Below are 19058 nucleotides of genomic sequence, written 5' to 3'. Positions count from 1 at the left end.
GTAGTTAAGAAAAAGGACACAGGAGTCTGCCTGCCTAGGTCTGAACCTCAGCTTTGCCCATTATTAGCTGCATATCATCAGGCAAATTGCTGACTTCTCTGTAGTCTCAGCTGCCAAATGGGAATAACACCTCATGGAATGGTTATGAAGATTGAGTTGATAGCCTGACCAGGTGGTGGCGCAGTGGATGGAGCATCGAACTGGGATGCGGAAGGACCCAGGTTCGAGACCCCGAGGTCGCCAGCTTGAGCGCAGGCTCATCTGGCTTGAGCAAAGAGCTCACCAGCTTGGACCCAAGGTCGCTGGCTCCAGCAGGGGGTTACTCAGTCTGCTGAAGGCCCACGGTCAAGGCACATGTGAGAAAGCAATCAATGAACAACTAAGAAGTCGCAACGTGCAACGAGAAACTGATGATTGATGCTTCTCATCTCTCTCCGTTCCTGTCTGTCTGTCCCTGTCTATCTCTGTCTCTGTAAAAAAAAAAAAAAAAAGATTGAGTTGATATAATAGGAAAACATAATAGGAAATAGTGCTTGGTACATGGTCAGTGATTTTATTAATGTTGGATAAATGTAATATATTGTGAGGGAAGTGACTTCTGCACACCTCTCTGAGCCTAAGAATAGAGCTACATGATCACACACACTGCAGGAAAACATAAGCCAAAGAATGGAGTTGCTGGCACTGGGATATTACAGATTTATTACTATATATATATAGTAATAAATATATATATGATATTAAGTAGATTGGATAAATCCAAGAGGACAGATACCTAAAACGCACTGATGGAATTTTCCTCTAGAATGCTGCTAGGAAGGAGCTCTACCATCACAAGGCAGGCTTCATGCCTCTTCAACTATGCAGGGGACACAAAGGGGTCTGAACAAAGTACTTTTGCCAGGTGATCAGAGGATCCATCTTTTGTGCCTATCAAAGAAGGAACATGCAACAGAGCCACTCTCTGAGTCTCAGGATAGTGGAACTCCCAGGCCCAGTGGACAGGTCTGCTGGGTAGAAGATATGTGTGTTTTAAATGACTGACATTGGGTGGAACAAGAGGCTGGCCTCTGATTGGTGAGTTAGACATAGTCCTGGGAAGGAGGCCAAATTAGACTTGGATTGGCATCAGTCCCACCTGTCAGATCCATCTATCTTTGGTCTCTCATATAAATCCAAAGCAACATTCATCATTTGCCCATTCTTTACTTTTGTCTTCTATTTGTTCCAGAAAGACTTGCTCTTCCTGCCAAGCCCACTCCGGTGGAGTGAAAGAGTTCAGTGCTTGGTACATGGTAAATATTTTATCTTGCCTTTTAATGCATTTGTGCTTGGGTCATTGTTCAAACATCCATGTCCTCTGCATAGTCACATGGTTAGTCTCTAGAGGACGCAGATTCTGTTTGCTTGAATTGGCTGGAAGGTACATCACTCAGCAAAATTACTTATCAAAAGGCATTTGATTATAACTAACCATGTTGAAAGAAAATTTTTACAAACAAGATCCTCATCTGTTGATGAAGTTGTATTCAGTTCTGCTTTTCATTTTTTTCAAGCTCCTTTCAGATGAAGGTTGTAAAACAAATACCCCCTATTAAGACATAATTGATACTGAGAAGACTCTTAGGATCTGCAAGTAGCCTGAATTCCTTTATGGAATGGTTAAGAGCACAGGCTCTGGAGTCTAACATTTCTTTTTTTCTTTTTTAATTCTTTAAGACTTTATTCATTTTAGGGGTGGGGAGAGAAAAGGGAGGAGCAGGAAGCATCGACTCCCATATGTACCTTGACCGGGCAAGCCCAGGGTTTCAAAGTGGTGACCACAGCATTCCAGGTCGACGTTTTATCCATTGCACCACTACGGATCAGGCTGGAGTCTATATTTCATCTCTAATACTTTGCTAGCTGTGCGACATTGGGCAAATTACATAACTCCTCTGAAAAACCTTAACTTCATCTGCAAAATAGACCTATCTTCTAGGGCTCTTGAGAACAAAATGATGCAGGTAAAGCATTTGTCACATTGCTTAACACATAGTTCATGCTCACATATCACCCTTAACAGCTTCATTTTAAAATTTGAAATTTCCCTGGCCAGATAGCTTGGTTGGTTAGAGCATTGTGCTGAAGCACAGAGGTTGCTGGTTCAATCCCTGGTCACAGCACATATAGGAACAGATCAATATTCTTGTCTCTCTCCTTTCTCTCACTAAAATCAATAAATAAAATTTAAAAAAAATAAAATAAAATTTGGAATTAATTTGCTGATTTGCGTTATCTTTCCAAGGGGAAATTGATTAGCCTCCCCCCCAATTATAAACTCTGAAAGGCAACAATGCATTTAATATAATTTTTAATCGCCATAGAGACAGTAAAATTTTTTCTGAGTTTTAAACCAACTAGTGATTCTCAAAATATTTTAGGCTACAGGCAATTTCTGCAAAACAAAAATTTCATAGAATAGTAAATCTATAATTTCTGCTTATCTCCGCAAAGAAATCACTACAATTAAATATATATATTCTAAGGAAATAATTCAAGGCTCTCTACTCAATGGTAGAGCGCCTGCTGGCGAGTGGATGTCTCAGGTTCAATTCCCAGTTAGGGCACACAAGAGAAGCGACCATCTGCTTCACCCCCACCCTACTTTTTCTCTCCCTTTCTCTCCCCCCTCCTCCCTCAGTTATGACTCAATTGGTTTGTGCACATCGCCTCAGGCATTGAGGATGGCTCCATGGAGCCTCAGCTTCAGGCTCTGAAAGTAGCTCGATTGCAAGCATGGCCCCAGATGGGCAGAGCATTGGCCTCAGATAGGGGTTGCTGGGTGGATCCCGGTCCGGGAGCATGTGGGAGTCTGTCTCTCTGCCTCCCCTCCTCTCAATAAAACAAAACAAAAAAAAAAAGACATATATACAATTACAACTATATAAAAACTAAGAATATGTTCATTTATTTAACTTTTACCTTCTATACTTTGCAATTTTGAAATTTTGTATTTTTCTGAAGTTGGAAATGGAAAGGCAGTCAGACTCCCGCATGCTCCTGACCGGGATCCACCTGGCATGCCCACCAGGGGGGGATGCTCTGCCCATCTGGGGGCGTCGCTCTGCCACAATCAGAGCCATTCTAGCGCCTAAGGCAGAGGCCACAGAGCCATCCTCAGCGCCCGGGCAAACTCTGCTCCAATGGAGCCTTGGCTGTTGGAGGGGAAGAGAGAGGCAGAGAGGAAGGAGAGGGGGAGGAATGGAGAAGCAGATGGGTGCTTCTCCTGTGTGCCCTGGTTGGGAATAGAACTGGGGATTCCCGCACGCAGGCCGACGCTCTACCACTGAGCTAACCGGCCAGGGCTGCAATTTTGAATTTTTATAAGCATGCACATGTGTTAATTGGGTAATTAAAAACTAATTGGCCTGACTAGGTGGTGGTGCAGTGGATAGAGCGTTGGACTGGGTTGCAGAGGACCCAGGTTCGAGACCCCGAGGTCACCAGCTTGAACACAGGTTCATCTGGTTTGAGCAAAGCTCACCAGCTTGGACCCAAGGTCGCTGGCTCAAGCAAGGGGTTACTCGGTCTGCTGAAGGCCCACGGTCAAGGCACATATGAGAAAGCAGTCAATGAACAACCTAGGTGTTGCAACAAAAAACTGATGATTGATGCTTCTCATCTCTCTCAGTTCCTGTCTGTCTGTCCCTATCTCTCTCTCTCTCTGATTCTCTCTCTGTCTCTGTATAAAAACAAACAAACAGCCTGACCAGACGGTGGCGCGATGGATAGAGCATCGGACTGGGATGCGGAAGGACCCGGGTTTGAGACCCTGAGGTCGCCAGCTTGAGTGCGGGCTCATCTGGTTTGAGCAAGGCTCATCAGCTTGAACCCAAGGTCGCTGGTTCCAGCAAGGGGTTACTCGGTCTGCTGAAGGCCCGTGGTCAAGGCACATGTGAGAAAGCAATCAATGAACAACTAAGGTGTTGCAACGCGCAATGAAAAACTAATGATTGATGCTTCTCATCTCTCTGTTCCTGTCTGTCTGTCCCTGTCTATCCCTCTCTCTGACTCACTCTCTGTCTCTGTAATAAATAAATAAATAAATAAAATTTAAAAAAACAAAAAACAAACAAACAAACAAAAAACAACAACTAATTGAGGTACCTAAATATTAGATAAGGTTACAAAGAAAAAAATGTGTTAAAGATTATGAATTAATTTTTAGTACTTTTGTAAAATGTCAAAGTGAATTTAGTAATTGAATCTTTTAAGTAAAATTAATAGATATATTTAAGAGAATAGCAATGCTTTAAGTGAAACATTATGTAGGCTCTGATGTTTAAGTCATTGAATAAATATTTATTGTTTTCACCATGTATGAGGCTCTGAGCTAGGTGTAGGGATGCAACAATAAACAACACAAATTTATCACGGGAGGCAAGCTGTGGACAAGGCAGTTAGTTCATCTTTCAGCATCCATCTTTCTTCTCACCAGAATCCTCTGAATCTTTGTCTATTGTTGGCTAAACCTTTTTTAGGTTTGCTCGCTTGTATTGGGACAGCACCATGTGTGTATAGTCTATGGAAGGCTGTGGGTGCTTGCCCTCAGGGGGTAGATTGCAAATTGCGGATGAAGGGTTTTTTTCCCCCAGCCTGTTTTGCTGGAGAGGAGAGAGAGAGAGAGAGAGAGAGAGAGAGAGAACACGCAAGGACGTGAGCTGAGGGGCTTGGGAGGCTGGTGGGGGCCTGGGAGTCCAGGAGAGTCTCAGAGAATGAGTAGGGGCTTTGGGAGCCCTGAGTGAAAGAGAAGTGGTCTTCCCTGCCTGTTTTCTCATCCACTATTACAAAACTCTAATAAACGGAATGGCCCACCATTTTCTGGCTCCACAGTTTCTTTACCAAATCCAATGAGAACCTGCATGGCTATGACTGCGGCCAATGGCTTTACATCTATGTACCCAAACCTCCTCTTTCAAAAACCTTCCATAAGAGGTGGTATCTCATAATCGAAATCTCTCTCTACCTCCTCCCTCCCCACCCCACCTCTAGCTGAAACCAGCCAGACTTGTGTGACTGCCTCATTCCTTCTAGTAATCTGCTCTCCCTGCATGGCTGTGTTCACAGATGACCTTCCATGCAACACAATGTCATAACCCAGCAAAAAAATGCAAACAGCCCTCAGAAAGCACCTAGGAAATGACCATGATTTTTGCCTGAGTGGCCTACCTGTGTATTAGTTGGTCAGCTTTTTTTTTTTTTTTTTTCCTGAAGCTGGAAACGGGGAGGCAGTCAGACAGACTCCTGCATGTGCCTGACCGGGATCCACCCGGCATGCCCACCAGGGGGCGATGCTCTGTCCATCTGGGGTGTCGCTCTGTTGCGACCAGAGCCACTCTAGCACCTGAGGCAGAGGCCACAGAGCCATCCTCAGCGCCCGGGCCATCTTTGCTCCAATGGAGCCTTGGCTATGGGAGAGAGAGACAGAGAGGAAGGAGAGGGGGAGGGGTGGAGAAGCAGATGGGCACTTCTCCTGTGTGCCCTGGCTGGGAATCAAACCCGGGACTTCCACACGCCAGGCCGACGCTCTACCACTGAGCCAACTGGCCAGGGCCTAGTTGGTCAGCTTTGATCTGATTTAAACTCAAAGAGGAGAACACTAGGCAAAGCAAGCTGGATGTGGAAAAGTCCATGATATGACACCAAGCAGTGGGGCTGGGGTGGAGGGTGTATGGGGGAGCATGACAGGAAATGGGGCAAGATGTAGGTTGTAAGGCCAGTGGCGTCACTATAGCCATGCCGATTCGCACTGAATTCAGGCATATGGTAAAGGAACAGTGAGTGGAGCCAGAGAATGGTGGGCCATTCCAATTTATTGGAGGCTCACCACGACAGGCAAGCCAAAAGAAGAGAGAAAAAGTTGGGGGCGGGGGAATACAAAGGGAAAGGGAAAACCCTGCTTTTCGCAGTGGAGAGTGCAAGGGATCGGGAAGAACCAACTGCAACTCTCAGTGGCGGGGGGGGGGGGGGGGGGGGGGGGGGGGGGGGGGCATCTCCTTTTTTGCCCACCTAAGAGGAAGCATTTACATCCTTACAATAGTGCTGTCAAGTGCTCCTGCACTATTTGCGCAAAGAGCCTGCTGCCTGTAAACCTGTGAGCAAGTCTAACACAGCCATTTTCCCCACATAGGCAAAAGTAGAGGGAGGAAGTAGAACTTTCTGCTGTAGGCACTGGGGAGAACTGGGGAGTTTTAAGCAGAGGAGCAACAAGATCAAATTTGTTTTGAAAAGCTCACACTAGTACAGTAGAATGAGATTAGATGGGAAGAGGGTTCTGACTAGAGTAAGAGAGGCTTGAATTAAAATAATCAATGTTGTAGTAATATAAAGTTATAGTAATTAAATATATAAAAATATAAAATATAGAAAATATATAAAAGTAATTAAAATGATATTAAAAATAATTATTAAAATTAAATAGTTATATCATTTGGATAAGAATTATATTTTTTTCCTTTTTTTTAATTCTGAAGTTGGAAACGGGGAAGCAGTCAGACAGACTCCTGCATGCGCCTGACCGGGATCCACCCAGCATGCCCACCAGGGGGCAATGCTCTGCCCATCTGGGGCGTTGCTCTGTTGCCACCAGAGCCATTCTAGCGCCTGAGGCAGAGGCCACGGAGCCATCCTCAGCGCCTGGGCCAACTTTGCTCCAATGGAGCCTTGGCTGTGGGAGGGGAAGAGAGAGACAGAGAGGAAGGAGAGGGGGAGAGGTGGAGAAGCAGATGGGCGCTTCTCCTGTGTGCCCTGGCTGGGAATCGAACCCAGGACTCCTGCACACCAGGCCGACACTCTACCACTGAGCCAACCGGCCAGGGCCTGGATAAGAATTAATATAGTGGTTTAGTGCCATAACTCTGTAATGTGATAAACAGACTCTGACTTTCAAACAGAGCCCAGTTAGTATGTGTCTGAAGTAATACCTACATAAGAAGTAGCTTGGTGTTATTTACATTAACTTTATAAACTGACGTATATAGAAACATCTTAAAAAGTGGTTTGATGTAAACATTTCAGTAGATTGATGTAGAGGGGATTCCCTATGAGGAACTCTCAAAAAAGGTGGTTTGAAGTGATAATCCTGTAGATTGACACCTGTTAGAAGGCGTTGGCCAGAAAGGGTACTAAAGCTGAGGGGCCCCCTGCTGCAGTAGTCGCCCAGACTCCAACGTTGATGTGGACTGTCTCCACGCCGCTCTGAGTTCTGACCAAAGCCAGCCAAGAGGAGTACGCCGATGGGCCCCCTTAAACTGTACACAGGCATGCCAAAAGGATTTGTGAGTAATAAATTGCCTGCGTGATTACTGCAACTAATTTGTGTGTCGGTCATGTTTTTCCTCTGGTGGCACTTAACATTAGCATCCTCATAACCGCCTCAAGAGTAGTCTCGAAGAGGCTGCCAGCCCTGCTGATAAGCAGGAGTGTCCCACTGCACACGGAAGTCGAATCAGGGATGCCTAATCAATGTAGAGCTTGGGCTCTACAGGGACAACCAGGAGAGATGTGATGCAACTCTGAACCATGTAGATGCAGAGGGAAGAGGAGAGGCTGGAGTTGAGATGATTTGAGACAGCAGAATCCAGTCAGAACCTGGTGACTAAACTGCACAGAAGCGAAGAGAAAGACCCCATGGAACTGTAACTCCCAGACACTGTGTCCTGGAGACTGTCACTAATCAAAGCCATTAGGTTTCCTCACCTAGGGAGTATTTACAGTGAAAAACAAAGGTGAAACCATTTCACTGTGCAGGGAAGGAAGACACATAGTCTTCCATATTTCACCAGACCAATCTCTTAGGGGTTTTTTTGTTGTTTTTTTTTTATTCATTTTAGAGAGGAGAGGGAGAGACAGAGAGAGAGAAGTGGGGGAGGAGCTGGAAGCATCAACTCCCATATGTGCCTTGACCAGGCAAGCCCAGGGTTTCGAACCGGTGACCTCAGCATTTCCAGGTCGACACTTTATCCACTGCGCCACCACAGGTCAGGCCCAGACCATCTCTTAGAATCCGGTTTTCTAAAGTGGTAGAATAAGAGATAAGTATAAATGGTGTGGGGACATCTGGAACAGTGACTCATGGCCAGAAAGTTTTTCCTTTTTTTACTATGTTTCCATCCTGATTCAATCTAGATGAAAGCTTCAGTAAATCTGTAACACTTGATAATCTCTTGTTGAGAGAGATAGTCTAAGTAGGCCTCAGGCTTAGAGCCTTCGACAGATGACAGTGCCAAGCTAGTCAGTTTTGTTTTCCCTGGAACACATATCTAGGGTTACCTCACTATTTAAGACACATACACAATTCTGGTTTTCACTTATGTAAATTTTAAAAAATTAATTAGGTCCTGGCTAGTTGGCTCAGTTGTAGAGCATCAGCCTGGCGTGTGGAAGTCCCAGGTTCAATTTCTGACCAGGGCACACAGGAGAAGGGCCCATCTGCTTCTCCACTCCTCCCCTTCTCCTTTCTCTCTGTCTCTCTCTTCCCCTCCCGCAGCCAAGGCTCCAATGGAGCAAAGTTGGCCCCGGGCTGAGGATGGCTCCATGGCCTCTGCCTCAGGTGCTAGAATACTCCAGTTGCAACAGAGCAGTGGCCCAGATGGGCAGAATATCACCCCTGGTGGTCATGCCAGGTGGATCTCGGTCAAGCGCATGTGGGAGTCCGTCTCTCTGCCTCCTGCCTCCCTGCTTCTCACTTCAGAAAAATACAAAAATAAATAAATAAATAATTTATTGATTGATTCTAGAGAAAAAGGAAGGGGGAGATGGTGAGAGAGAGAGAGAGAAAAACATCAATTTATTGTTCCACTTTACTTATGCACTCACTGGTTGATTCTTGTACGTGCTCTGACCAAGAATTAAACCAGCAACGTTGGCATATTGGGATGACACACTAACCAACTGAGCTATCCAGACAGGGCTATTTACATAAATTTTAAAAATATTCTTTTGAAATAAGTGTACCAAAGTGGGTGGGATTGAGTTGGTTTAAAAAAAAACTATTAAGGTCTGACCAGGCAGTGGCGTAGTGGATAGAGCATTGGACTGGGACACAGAGGACCCAGGTTCAAGACTCTGAGGTCTGAGGTTGCCTGCTTGAGCGTGGGCTCACCCGCTTGAGTGTAGGGTCATTGGCTTGAGCATGGGATCATAAACATGACCCTATGGTCCCTGGCTTGAGCCCAAAGGTCACTGGCTTGAGGCCCAAGGTCACTGGTTTGAGTGTAAGGTCACTGGCTTGAGCAAGGGGTCACTGGCTTGGTTGTAGCCCCCTGGGTCAAGGCATATATAAGAAAGTTATCAACATTCTCTCTTTTTTTTTGTGACAGAGACAGAGCAACAGAGAAACAGAGAGAGGGACAGATAGGGACAGACAGACAGGAAGGAGAGAGATGAGTAGCATCAATTCTTTTTTGCAGAACCTTAGTTGTTCATCTAATGCTTTCTCATATGTGCCTTGACCAGGAGGCTACAGCAGACTGAGACACCCCTTGCTCAAGCCAGCAAACTTGGGCTCAAGCTTGTGAGCTGTGCTCAGACTAGATGAGCCCTGCAACCTCACCTCGGGATTTCAAACCTGGGTTCTCCGGGGTCCTAGCCCGACGCTCTATCCACTGCCCCACTGCCTGGTCAGGCAAGAATTGATGCTTCTCATCTCCCTTCCTATCTGTCTGTCCCTATCTGTTTCTCTCTCTGTCTCTGTCACACACAAAAATACATATATATTAAGGAATAAAACTAGTACAGCAGAGCCTGACCAGGCAGTGGTGCAGTGTATAGAGCATCGGACTGGGATGCGGAGGACCCAGGTTCGAGACCCCGAGGTTGCCAGCTTGAGCGCAGGCTCATCTGGTTTGAGCAAAACTCACCAGCTTGGACCCAAGGTTGCTGGCTTGAGCAAGGGGTTACTCAGTCTGCTGTAGCCCCACGGTCAAGGCACATATGAGAAAGCAATCAATGAACAACTAAAGTGCCACAATGAAAAACTGATGATTGATGCTTCTCATCTCTCTCCGTTTCTGTCTGTCTGTCCCTATCTATCCCTCTCTCTGTCTCTGTAAAACAAACAAACAATCAAAAAAACCCAACCTGGTACAGAGATATGCAGATATAACAAGAATTGCACAGCACAAAAGGCTGAAGCTTGGGACATCCTGTCCTAAAAAATCCTTCGGCTGGTCAGAAAGGTAAATCCCAGATTAAAAACAAACCTTCAGCACAATCTAAGTATAACTAAAGAAGTCTGCAATCCTCTGGAAGGAGGAAAAACCATGCAGTGATGAGAGTTTTGAGCAACTATGAATGTGGACGAATTTGGGGGTTGGGGCTGAGGGACCAGCAGAAGTGTGGAGAACAGAGCTGAGCACAGACCAAGGAAGTGTCCTTTTCCTGGCAAGAGTCCCAGGTGCCCCCTGGAGAAGGGACTTCTCCATCCATTGGAGCAAGAGAGCCCAGGAAGTCTCCCAGAGAGCAGTGTTGTTTCATTTTATGGTTTGTTTCTGTAATCGGCTAGGAGATAAAGTCTTCAAATTAAACTTTTCCAGAAAATAAAATGTATTTGAGGAGAAGCAAGGGACAGATAGCTATAACAGTATTAAAGTTTGCTGTGAGCTTAAGAAGGCCGTGACTTCCTGCTAAGCGGGTGGTTCTTCCAGGAACTCAAAGCCCTGGACCCAATAATGGGCACAGTAGTACCTTCCAGGAACTGCCCTGCAGCTGGTGAGGGTGGGGGTGGGGGTGAGGGTGGGGGTGAGGGTGGGGGTAGGGGTGAGGGTGAGGGTGAGTGTGAGGCAGAGGGGAAGAGAAAGGGAGACAGAGGTAGCCCTCATCACTGAGAACACTACTCCCTTCTTCCTGCCCCCCCTCAGAAAATAAGTACTTAACAGAGACAAGTCCCGAAGGAAAACAGTTTTTGAGAGAAACGTCTCTGGGCAGGGTGAGAAGCTGCCAGCGGAGTGCCTGACGCTCTTTGGGAAGAGCCTTTTGCTCCCCGGGGAAGTCCTTTCTCCCTCACACCGCGCAGACCCAAGTGAGAGCTCCTCCATCTTCATCCGAACAGAGGCATTTTGGCTTCAGTTCTCCTCTGGAGAACTTTATATTTTGTTCCAGGGGAGGGTGCCATTTTCCACATTATACTGACAGAAAACTCCAGGCAAAAGGAAGGAAACCAAAAGTGATAACCTTCATTCTCTACCTCCATGATGCTTTGGCTCCAGTTTGGGGAAGTCATGTGACCAGCTGATAAAGCCCCTGCTCACAGAGGCCCCATTATCCAGCCGCCTGAGAGGATGGTATTTAACCAAAGGGCCTCAGGAGGCTAAAACCCTGGCCTCTAAATTCTCAGAACCTTTACAAGGCAAACATCACGGTGACTCTAGGTGAGGAGATAGACTCCATAATGCACAAAGTGAGAACACAGAGCCTTTCAATGGCCACCTGGCACAAAAAGAGAAGCCCTGTCTTTGTTCAGACATCCCTAAGCCACTCTGCTAATAGAGGATCACCACAAACAACAACCAAGAAAAAACAAAAAACCAGAGCACCTAGTGACTTTAGGGCAGCTCTGTCCTATCAGAGTGGAAGGCCAGGTCCTGGTGTCAGCATGGGACCCTATGTGAGGGTACTAAGGTTAGAGACTTGAGGGGGGGGGGACTGGGGGGGCTGAGTCTGCTCCCAGCTGTCCTGGACTCCACTTCCTTGTGTGTTAACAAAATGCTAGTAAAACCCATCACACAAGGTGGCCGTGAGGCTGAGAGGGCAAGTTATGCAGAAAATTGTGCAGAGGAGCTCTGCTTGTCCCTGTTTTTTTGTTTTGTTTTGGTATTTTTCTGAAGCTGGAAACAGGGAGAGACAGTCAGACAGACTCCCGCATGCGCCCGACCGGGATCCACGCGGCACGCCCACCAGGGGGCGATGCTCTGCCGAGAGCAGAGCCACTCTAGCGCCTGGGGCAGAGGCCAAGGAGCCATCCCCAGTGCCCAGGCCATCTTTGCTCCAATGGAGCCTTGGCTGCGGGAGGGGAAGAAAGAGATAGAGAGGAAGGGGGGGTGTGGAGAAGCAAATGAGTGCTTCTCCTATGTGCCCTGGCCGGGAATCGAACCCGGGTCCCCCGCACCCAGGCCGACGCTCTACCGCTGAGCCAACCGGCCAGGGCCTGCTTGTCCCTGTTTTTGAGGATGCGTATCAGAATCAGGTGTCAATCTCAAGATGTTAGAGGCCAAAATATCAATACATGATGTTACAATATAGTTCCGTCATTGTTGCTGTGACTATAATCATCCTCACATTTTTCCAGTTTGCTCAGCAACTCTTATTTATTTCTTTCAGTAACGCTTTGAGGAAGGTAAGGCTCAACCCCATCTAAAAGAACTGAATGTCCACATCTTCACAATAGGTGCTAATGCAGCCTGGCGTCCTATAGATGAGCTATAAGGAAAAGAAAGAGAGGGGAGGCATGTAGATTAGGAGACTTAAAAGACATATAAATTGCTAATGGGTATGAGGGTTTTTTCTGGGGGATGATGAAAATGTTCTGAAATTAAAGTATGGTGATGGTTTCACAATTCTGTAAATATGCTAAATAACATTGATTTTTCACTTTAAATAGGTGAATTTTATAGTGTGAAATTTTACATCTCAACAAAGCTGTTAAAAAAAAAGACATCAGTGTTTTTGTGGTTTTAAAATATTTTGCCTGACCAGGCGGTGGCGCAGTGGATAGAGTGTTGGACTGGGACACGGAGGACCCAGGTTCAAAACCCCAAGGTCACCAGCTTGAGTGTGGGTTCATTTGGTTTGAGCAAGGCTCACCAGCTTGAGCACAAGGTCGCTGGCTTGAGCATGAAGTCACTCAGTCTGCTGTAGCCCGCCACCCACCCCGGTCAAGGCACATATGAGAAAGCAATCAATGAACAATTGAGGTGCCGCAATGAAGACTTGATATTTCTCATCTCTCTCCCTTCCTGTCTGTCTGTATCTGTCCCTCTCTCTGTCTCTGTCACACACAAAAATAAATAAATAAAATTTTTTAATAAATTAAAATTTTTTAATTTGGGAGAGAAACATTGATTTATTGTTCCACTTATTTATGCATTCATTAGTTGATTCTTTTATGTGCCCTGACTAGGGATAAAAAACACAACCTTGGTGTATCGGATGATGCTCTAACCAACTAAGCCACTCACCAGGGTCGGCAAGACTAAACTCTTGTCACTAGGAATGCGTAACTGTACAGAAATGCAAGGAAGTGATCACTATAAAAGTCAGGATTCCTTTCAGGCGGAGGGAAGGTTTTGTGATTGGGATTGGGTACATGAGGGAGCTCCTGGGGTGGACAGCAAGGTTTTCTTTCTTGACATGAAGGGTAGGTAACAAGGGTATTTACCCTATAATAACTCATTCTGCTCCGCACATGTTTTTTGTAGTTTTATGTATCTGTTCTGTTATATATGATAATATGATTTTTTAAAATAGGGTAACCAGATGGCTCAAAAGCTAGAGTGTCCTCCATCACAGGTTTGATCCCCAGTCAGGGCACATACAAAAAGCAACCAATGAGTGCACAACTAGGTGGCACAACTAAGTGAAACAACAAGTTGATGCGTGTCTCTCTCCCCCCCTCTTCCCCTCCACCCCTCCACTTCCTTTCCTCATCTTTCTCTCTCCCCCTTCCTCTCTCTCTTTCAAAAAAAAAAGGGGGGGGGGAGAAATCAAGTATGATAACCTGACCCGGCCAGACTATAAAATGGCCCTCATGAACCCCTCCAACCTGTTTTGTTTTGGGGACAAATTATGTTTAGAGACTGAGTTGTCTTTGAAAGTAGTTTATTTAACACAACTTCATTGTGGGATTTATAATAATTTCACAAGCCAATAACATGTCTCTTAATAAGCCAATAAAGACATAACACACTTGAACCAATGATATTAATTACACTATTATTCCAGGAAAGCAGAGATGAAAGGAATAAAGTCCGAATTTAGTTGAGATGTATCCCTTATAAGAGTTGGTACTTGGGAGAGAAGGCTTAGCCAACCAAGAGCTGCCAGCACAAAAGTGAGCAGTCTCTTGTCTCTGGAGCACTTTGCCAGGGCGCGATGGCACCAGCGTACGGTAAGATGATCTCCTTCAAGAGGCTGCTGGAAGCCTTTGTCACTGCTGGGAAGAGTCACCTTTACCACAGTAGGAGTTAATATCCCAAAGTTAATTTACCTCAGTCAGGTGTTGCTGTGCCCAGATCAAAACTCTCAGATATTCCTCACAAACTCTCAGTATTTATAGTCTTTTTTTTTCCATTTAATATTTACTTAGCATTCGGTTTACAGCTTTATAAGGGGAGAAATATATTGGGGGGGAAATGCAATTTTTTTCTTCATTCTGAAAATGCTTAAAAGATTCTACTTTGCCACAGAGGTAGCAAAACACACATGCACATGCACGTACATACAAAAAACCCCAAAGTTCTGTCTTTAAAGGTAAGAAATACTAAATATTAAGAAGTGATAGGGGGCAAGGAGGAGAAGGTGAGGACACCTGAAAAGTAATTTTATTTTTGGTTAACCTTAACTTGTCAATCGCTTCTTTCTTTGAATAGCTTCATTTTCTGTTTGATACGCAACTACACTCATATTGGAATTAATGATAACCATACAAGTAAGATGTTTGGAATATGAGCCTAGCCATATGCCAGATGGCCTGGCTCATATTTAGGAACTTTTAAAAGCTCTTCTTTTATAGAAATTTTCTAACCTGATGTAGTCTGATTAAGGGCCAGAAAGCTAACTTCCTAAAATAAGACCAAAAAAAAGTTTTCCCAGCTACAACTGTAAATTTGAGATCTTTCTTTCAAATACAAAATCAATTTTCTCAACTGTACAGTAAATTCTAATTTGAAGGTTTTTTACTCTTACTACTTCACTTCAAACAGTGACCTATACGTCTGGTTAAGCAATAGTAATTAAGTTCCTCTTCTGACTACTTCAGAATAAAAAACAGTTAATGTGTTGAAGATATTACGAAAACCATTGCACTGTTTGAATATGACCTCTGTATTGAAATATATGAGAATTTTTCTAATTAACTTTCAAATCTTGCTAGAGCCTCTATTTAAAAAAATATATCATCTTGGAATAATTTGAATGAATGCTTTAAATAAACTAATTACCTATTACCACAATCATCGGTTTAAACAAGTCTCCTAAATAAATATGTTCTGCATCAGTTTTCTTGATTATAAGATGTCAATAATACGGAAACATTTCTGATATAACAACATTTAATCACATCAGTTTCCCACACAAGTCATTTGAGGATGATTACACTGACCACTTCCATTCGTTGGCGGAAGGCTCTTCCACTAAAGGCTCCCATGGTTTCCATTGTACCATTTTTCTCACCAGACATAGTTCATTTCCAGCCTGAAGAATCACCTCTTTTATTTGGCCACACTGAAGTTGGTCTTTAAATTTTTTTAATTTATTTTTTTTAACATTTTTATTTTATTTATTTATTTATTTATTTATTTATTGTATTTTTCTGAAGTTGGAAATGGGGAGGCAGTCAGACAGACTCCCACATGCGTCTGACCGGGATCCACCTGGCATGCCCACCAGGGGGCGATGCTCTGCCCATCTGGGGCGTTGCTCCGCTGCAACCAGAGCCATTCTAGCACCTGAGGCAGAGGCCACAGAGCCATCCTGAGCGCCCAGGCCAACTTTGCTCCAATGGAGCCTCGGCTGGGCTGCAGGAGGGGAAGAGAGAGACAGAGAGGAAGGAGAGGGGGAGGGGTGGAGAAGCAGATGGGCACTTCTCCTGTGTGCCCTGGCCGGGAATCGAACCCGAGACTCCTGCATACCAGGCAACGCTCTACCACTGAGCCAACCGGCCAGGGCTAATTTTTTTTAACATCTGGTTCCACTTCAACCATATCCAATTTTCTCAACTGAAATCTGTTCTGTATACTTCCTATATGCTGCATTTTTAGGGATTTCCTCAAGAACATCAAGAATCTTTGTGTATAATGTGCTCAGCCTCTTGTGCAGACTCTCACGTACAGCCAATCCCACGAGGCCAGCAGTTTTCTTCAGCGAGCCTTCCATGACAGCACTGAGTAGTACCAGTATTTATAGTCGAAGTGTCTTCTTGCCATAGTTACTTCGCCACTTGTTCTTATCAAGAAGCCTCCAGCTGGCCCCTTAGCAGCTTAGCTACTGAGTGCTTAACAACAACAGATGAGATAACCACATCCTGACACAACTAACTTCATTCTTACATATAGAAACAACTTTTCTTCTAAAAAACATTTTTTATCTTTGCCATCCACAGGACTAAAATAACTTTACTTAAGTCATAAACAAATGGATTTAAAATCATATCAAACTAACACTCCACAGAAACTGAAGCCCTTAGTCTGACGCCCCATGAGAAACTGATGCCAACAACCATGTGAGTTTGGAAGCAGATTCTTCCCCAGTCAACCCTCAGATGACACCGTGGCCCCAGCCCACAACCTGATTGCAGCTGGTGGAACTCTGAAACAGAGGCCTCAGCTAATTTGTGCCCTGACTCCTGACTCACGGAAACTGAGACAATAAATGTGTGTTGTTTGAAACGACTATGTTTGGCCCTGGCCAGTTGGCTCAGTGGTAGAGTGATGGCCTGGCATGTGAAAGTCCCAGGTTCAATTCCTGGTCAGGGCACACAGGAGAAGCGACCATCTCTTTCTCCACCCCTCCCCTCCATCTCTCTCTCTCTCTCTCTCTCTCTCCCACAGTCATGGCCCGAATGGTTTGAGCAAAGTTGGCTCCGAGTGCTAAGGAAGGCTCTATGGCCTCACGTCAGGTGCTAAAAGAGCTTGGTTGCCCAGGAACAGAGCAGTGGCCCAGACAGGCAGAGCATCGCCTGGTAGGGGGCTTGCCGGGTGGATCCCCGTAGGGGTGCATGCAGGAGTCTGTCTCTGCCCCTCCATCTCTCACTTAATTAAAAAAAAAATAGAAACTACTATGTTTGGTCCTGGCTAGTTGGCTCAGTAATAGAGCATCAGCCCAGCATGTGTATGTCCCAGGTTTGATTTCCAGTCAGGGCACATAGGAGAAGCAACCATCTGCTTCTCCACCTCCCTTTCTCTCTCTCCACCTCTCTCTCTCTCTCTCTCTCTCTCTCTCTCTCTCTCTCTCTTTCTCTCTTCCCCTCCCACAGCCATGGCTTGATTGGTTCGAGCGCATCAGCCCTGGGCATGGAGGTTGCTCCATGGCGCCTCCTCCTTAGGTGCTAAAAAAAAAATAGCTCGGTTGCAAACATGGCCCCCGATGGGCAGAGCATCTGCTCCAGACGGGGTTGTTGGGTGATCATGGTTGGGACAGATGCGGGAGTCTGTCTATCTCCCTTCCTCTCACTTGGAAAAAAAGAGAAATTTTAAAAAGAAACTACTACATTTGTGGTGATATTATTATACAGAGATTCATAATATGCCTCTTGTGTTTGGGGGTCTCTAAAACCACTAGAACTCACAGAACTCAGCAAAGCTGTTATATTCTTGATTACAGGTTGTTACAGTGGAAAGATACATATTAAAATCAGCAGTGAAAAAAAGGCACATAGGGGCAGGAGCCAGGGGACACCAATTATCCTCTCAGTGGACTCATAGGGACAATGCTTAATTCTCCCAGCATCAATGAGGGACAGTGTGCAGGGAGTATTGTCAACCAGGGAAACTTACCCAAGTCTTGGTATCCAGGACTTTTAGTAGGGGAGGTCAGTCAAGTAGACAGGCCTCACCAACCAGGTAGCTGATCTTAGTCTTTCCAGAGGTCAAGTTGATGATACCTCCTGGCCCAAGGCCCCAGGTTAAACAAAGACACTCTTATCAGGCAAAATATTCCAAGGGATTAGAGATGATCTCTCAGGAGCCAATCAAGGGCCCTTCCTTTATTTGGAATGTCCAAGTCTGCAGAGTTAACCATTTATTGCACACCCCTTAACTCCAGGAGTGGGGTTTTTATCAAGTTGCTACCCTACTTGAAGGCAGAGTGAGGACAGGAAACCTCCATGTTTTAATCTTTATACCTTTACTGGCCGTATAGTCAGAGAGTTTCCAGGATGTAAACCATATAGCCAGAAGGCAGGGTGCAGGGGAGAGGAGGCAGAGACTGGGCACTCATACAGAAGCTTCTCCTGATTAGCCACTGAATAGAAGGCAAGCTTTCCCTGCTCAAGGTCCAGCCAGATGCCCACCACGACAGGTTTTTCTGTGCCAAGGACAGTTTCCTTGACCATGTGCCACACAGCGAGTTGGCTGGATCCCTTCCACTCTACACACCAGGAGTCCTTGGCTCTTCCCAGGATCTGGTCACGCCTCATGCCCCAGGGAGCCACGCCAATTGCCCAGTGGCTGCAGTGCTGTGTGTCCACTTCCCAGTACTGCTGCCCAGAAGAGAAGGCTTGGGAACATAAGACCTGGCAGGTGGTAAACCTGTCAGAACTCCAGGGATAAAGCTGTGGGATGTGAGATACAGTCACCGTCCGGTGATCCGCGGACACCTCCAGGCTACAGGAAAGGCTACTCAGGTCAAAGGTTGGACTGATGGCCCCTGAAGAAAAAAAACAAGAACATACCAGCCAGCCCTGACTGTGCATGCTAAGAGGTCCTCAAATAGCAACGAGCAGCTTTGAATCTTCGGGTGTGATAAAGTTTCCTTCATACTGGCATTCACATTGGTACATCACCTTGCTGTTCTCTATACCCACCACTGATGTTGTCTGCTAACAATACCACTTCCCTGCCTTAACCTCTTCTTACCATTAACCTTTCTTCAGGAAGCCCTCTCCGAATCCCACCCAGCAAAAGTCACCTCTATCTTTTCTGTTTTAACTGTTCTCTAACATACTGACTTCTACCTGTAGTACGGTGACTTATGACCACGGCTGCTTATACCCCTCCACTTACACATAGGCTTCCTGATTAAGGATCGCGTATTATTCATTTTGTATATTTTATACTGTTTCCGATTGAGTAAATAAATGCTAA

The 19058-nt window shown here is 45.4% G+C and overlaps 1 protein-coding gene across 1 annotated transcript in view; it reads right to left on the bottom strand.

Moving 5' to 3' along the window:
• Nucleotides 1-13850: 13850 nt before the first annotated feature.
• RNF135 (ring finger protein 135) overlaps nucleotides 13851-19058 on the bottom strand; it is a 28002-nt gene continuing 22794 nt past the window's right edge. Inside the window, exon 5 of the mRNA XM_066363787.1 lies at nucleotides 13851-18621. Coding sequence (XP_066219884.1) covers nucleotides 18092-18621 — 530 coding nt within the window. The 3' untranslated portion in view covers nucleotides 13851-18091. The remainder of the gene's footprint in view (nucleotides 18622-19058) is intronic.

The sequence above is a fragment of the Saccopteryx leptura genome, chromosome 2, assembly GCF_036850995.1.
Source record: "Saccopteryx leptura isolate mSacLep1 chromosome 2, mSacLep1_pri_phased_curated, whole genome shotgun sequence".
Lineage (NCBI taxonomy): Eukaryota > Metazoa > Chordata > Mammalia > Chiroptera > Emballonuridae > Saccopteryx > Saccopteryx leptura.
Note: the sequence above shows the minus strand (reverse complement) of the source record. Positions and strands in the feature narration are given on the sequence as shown.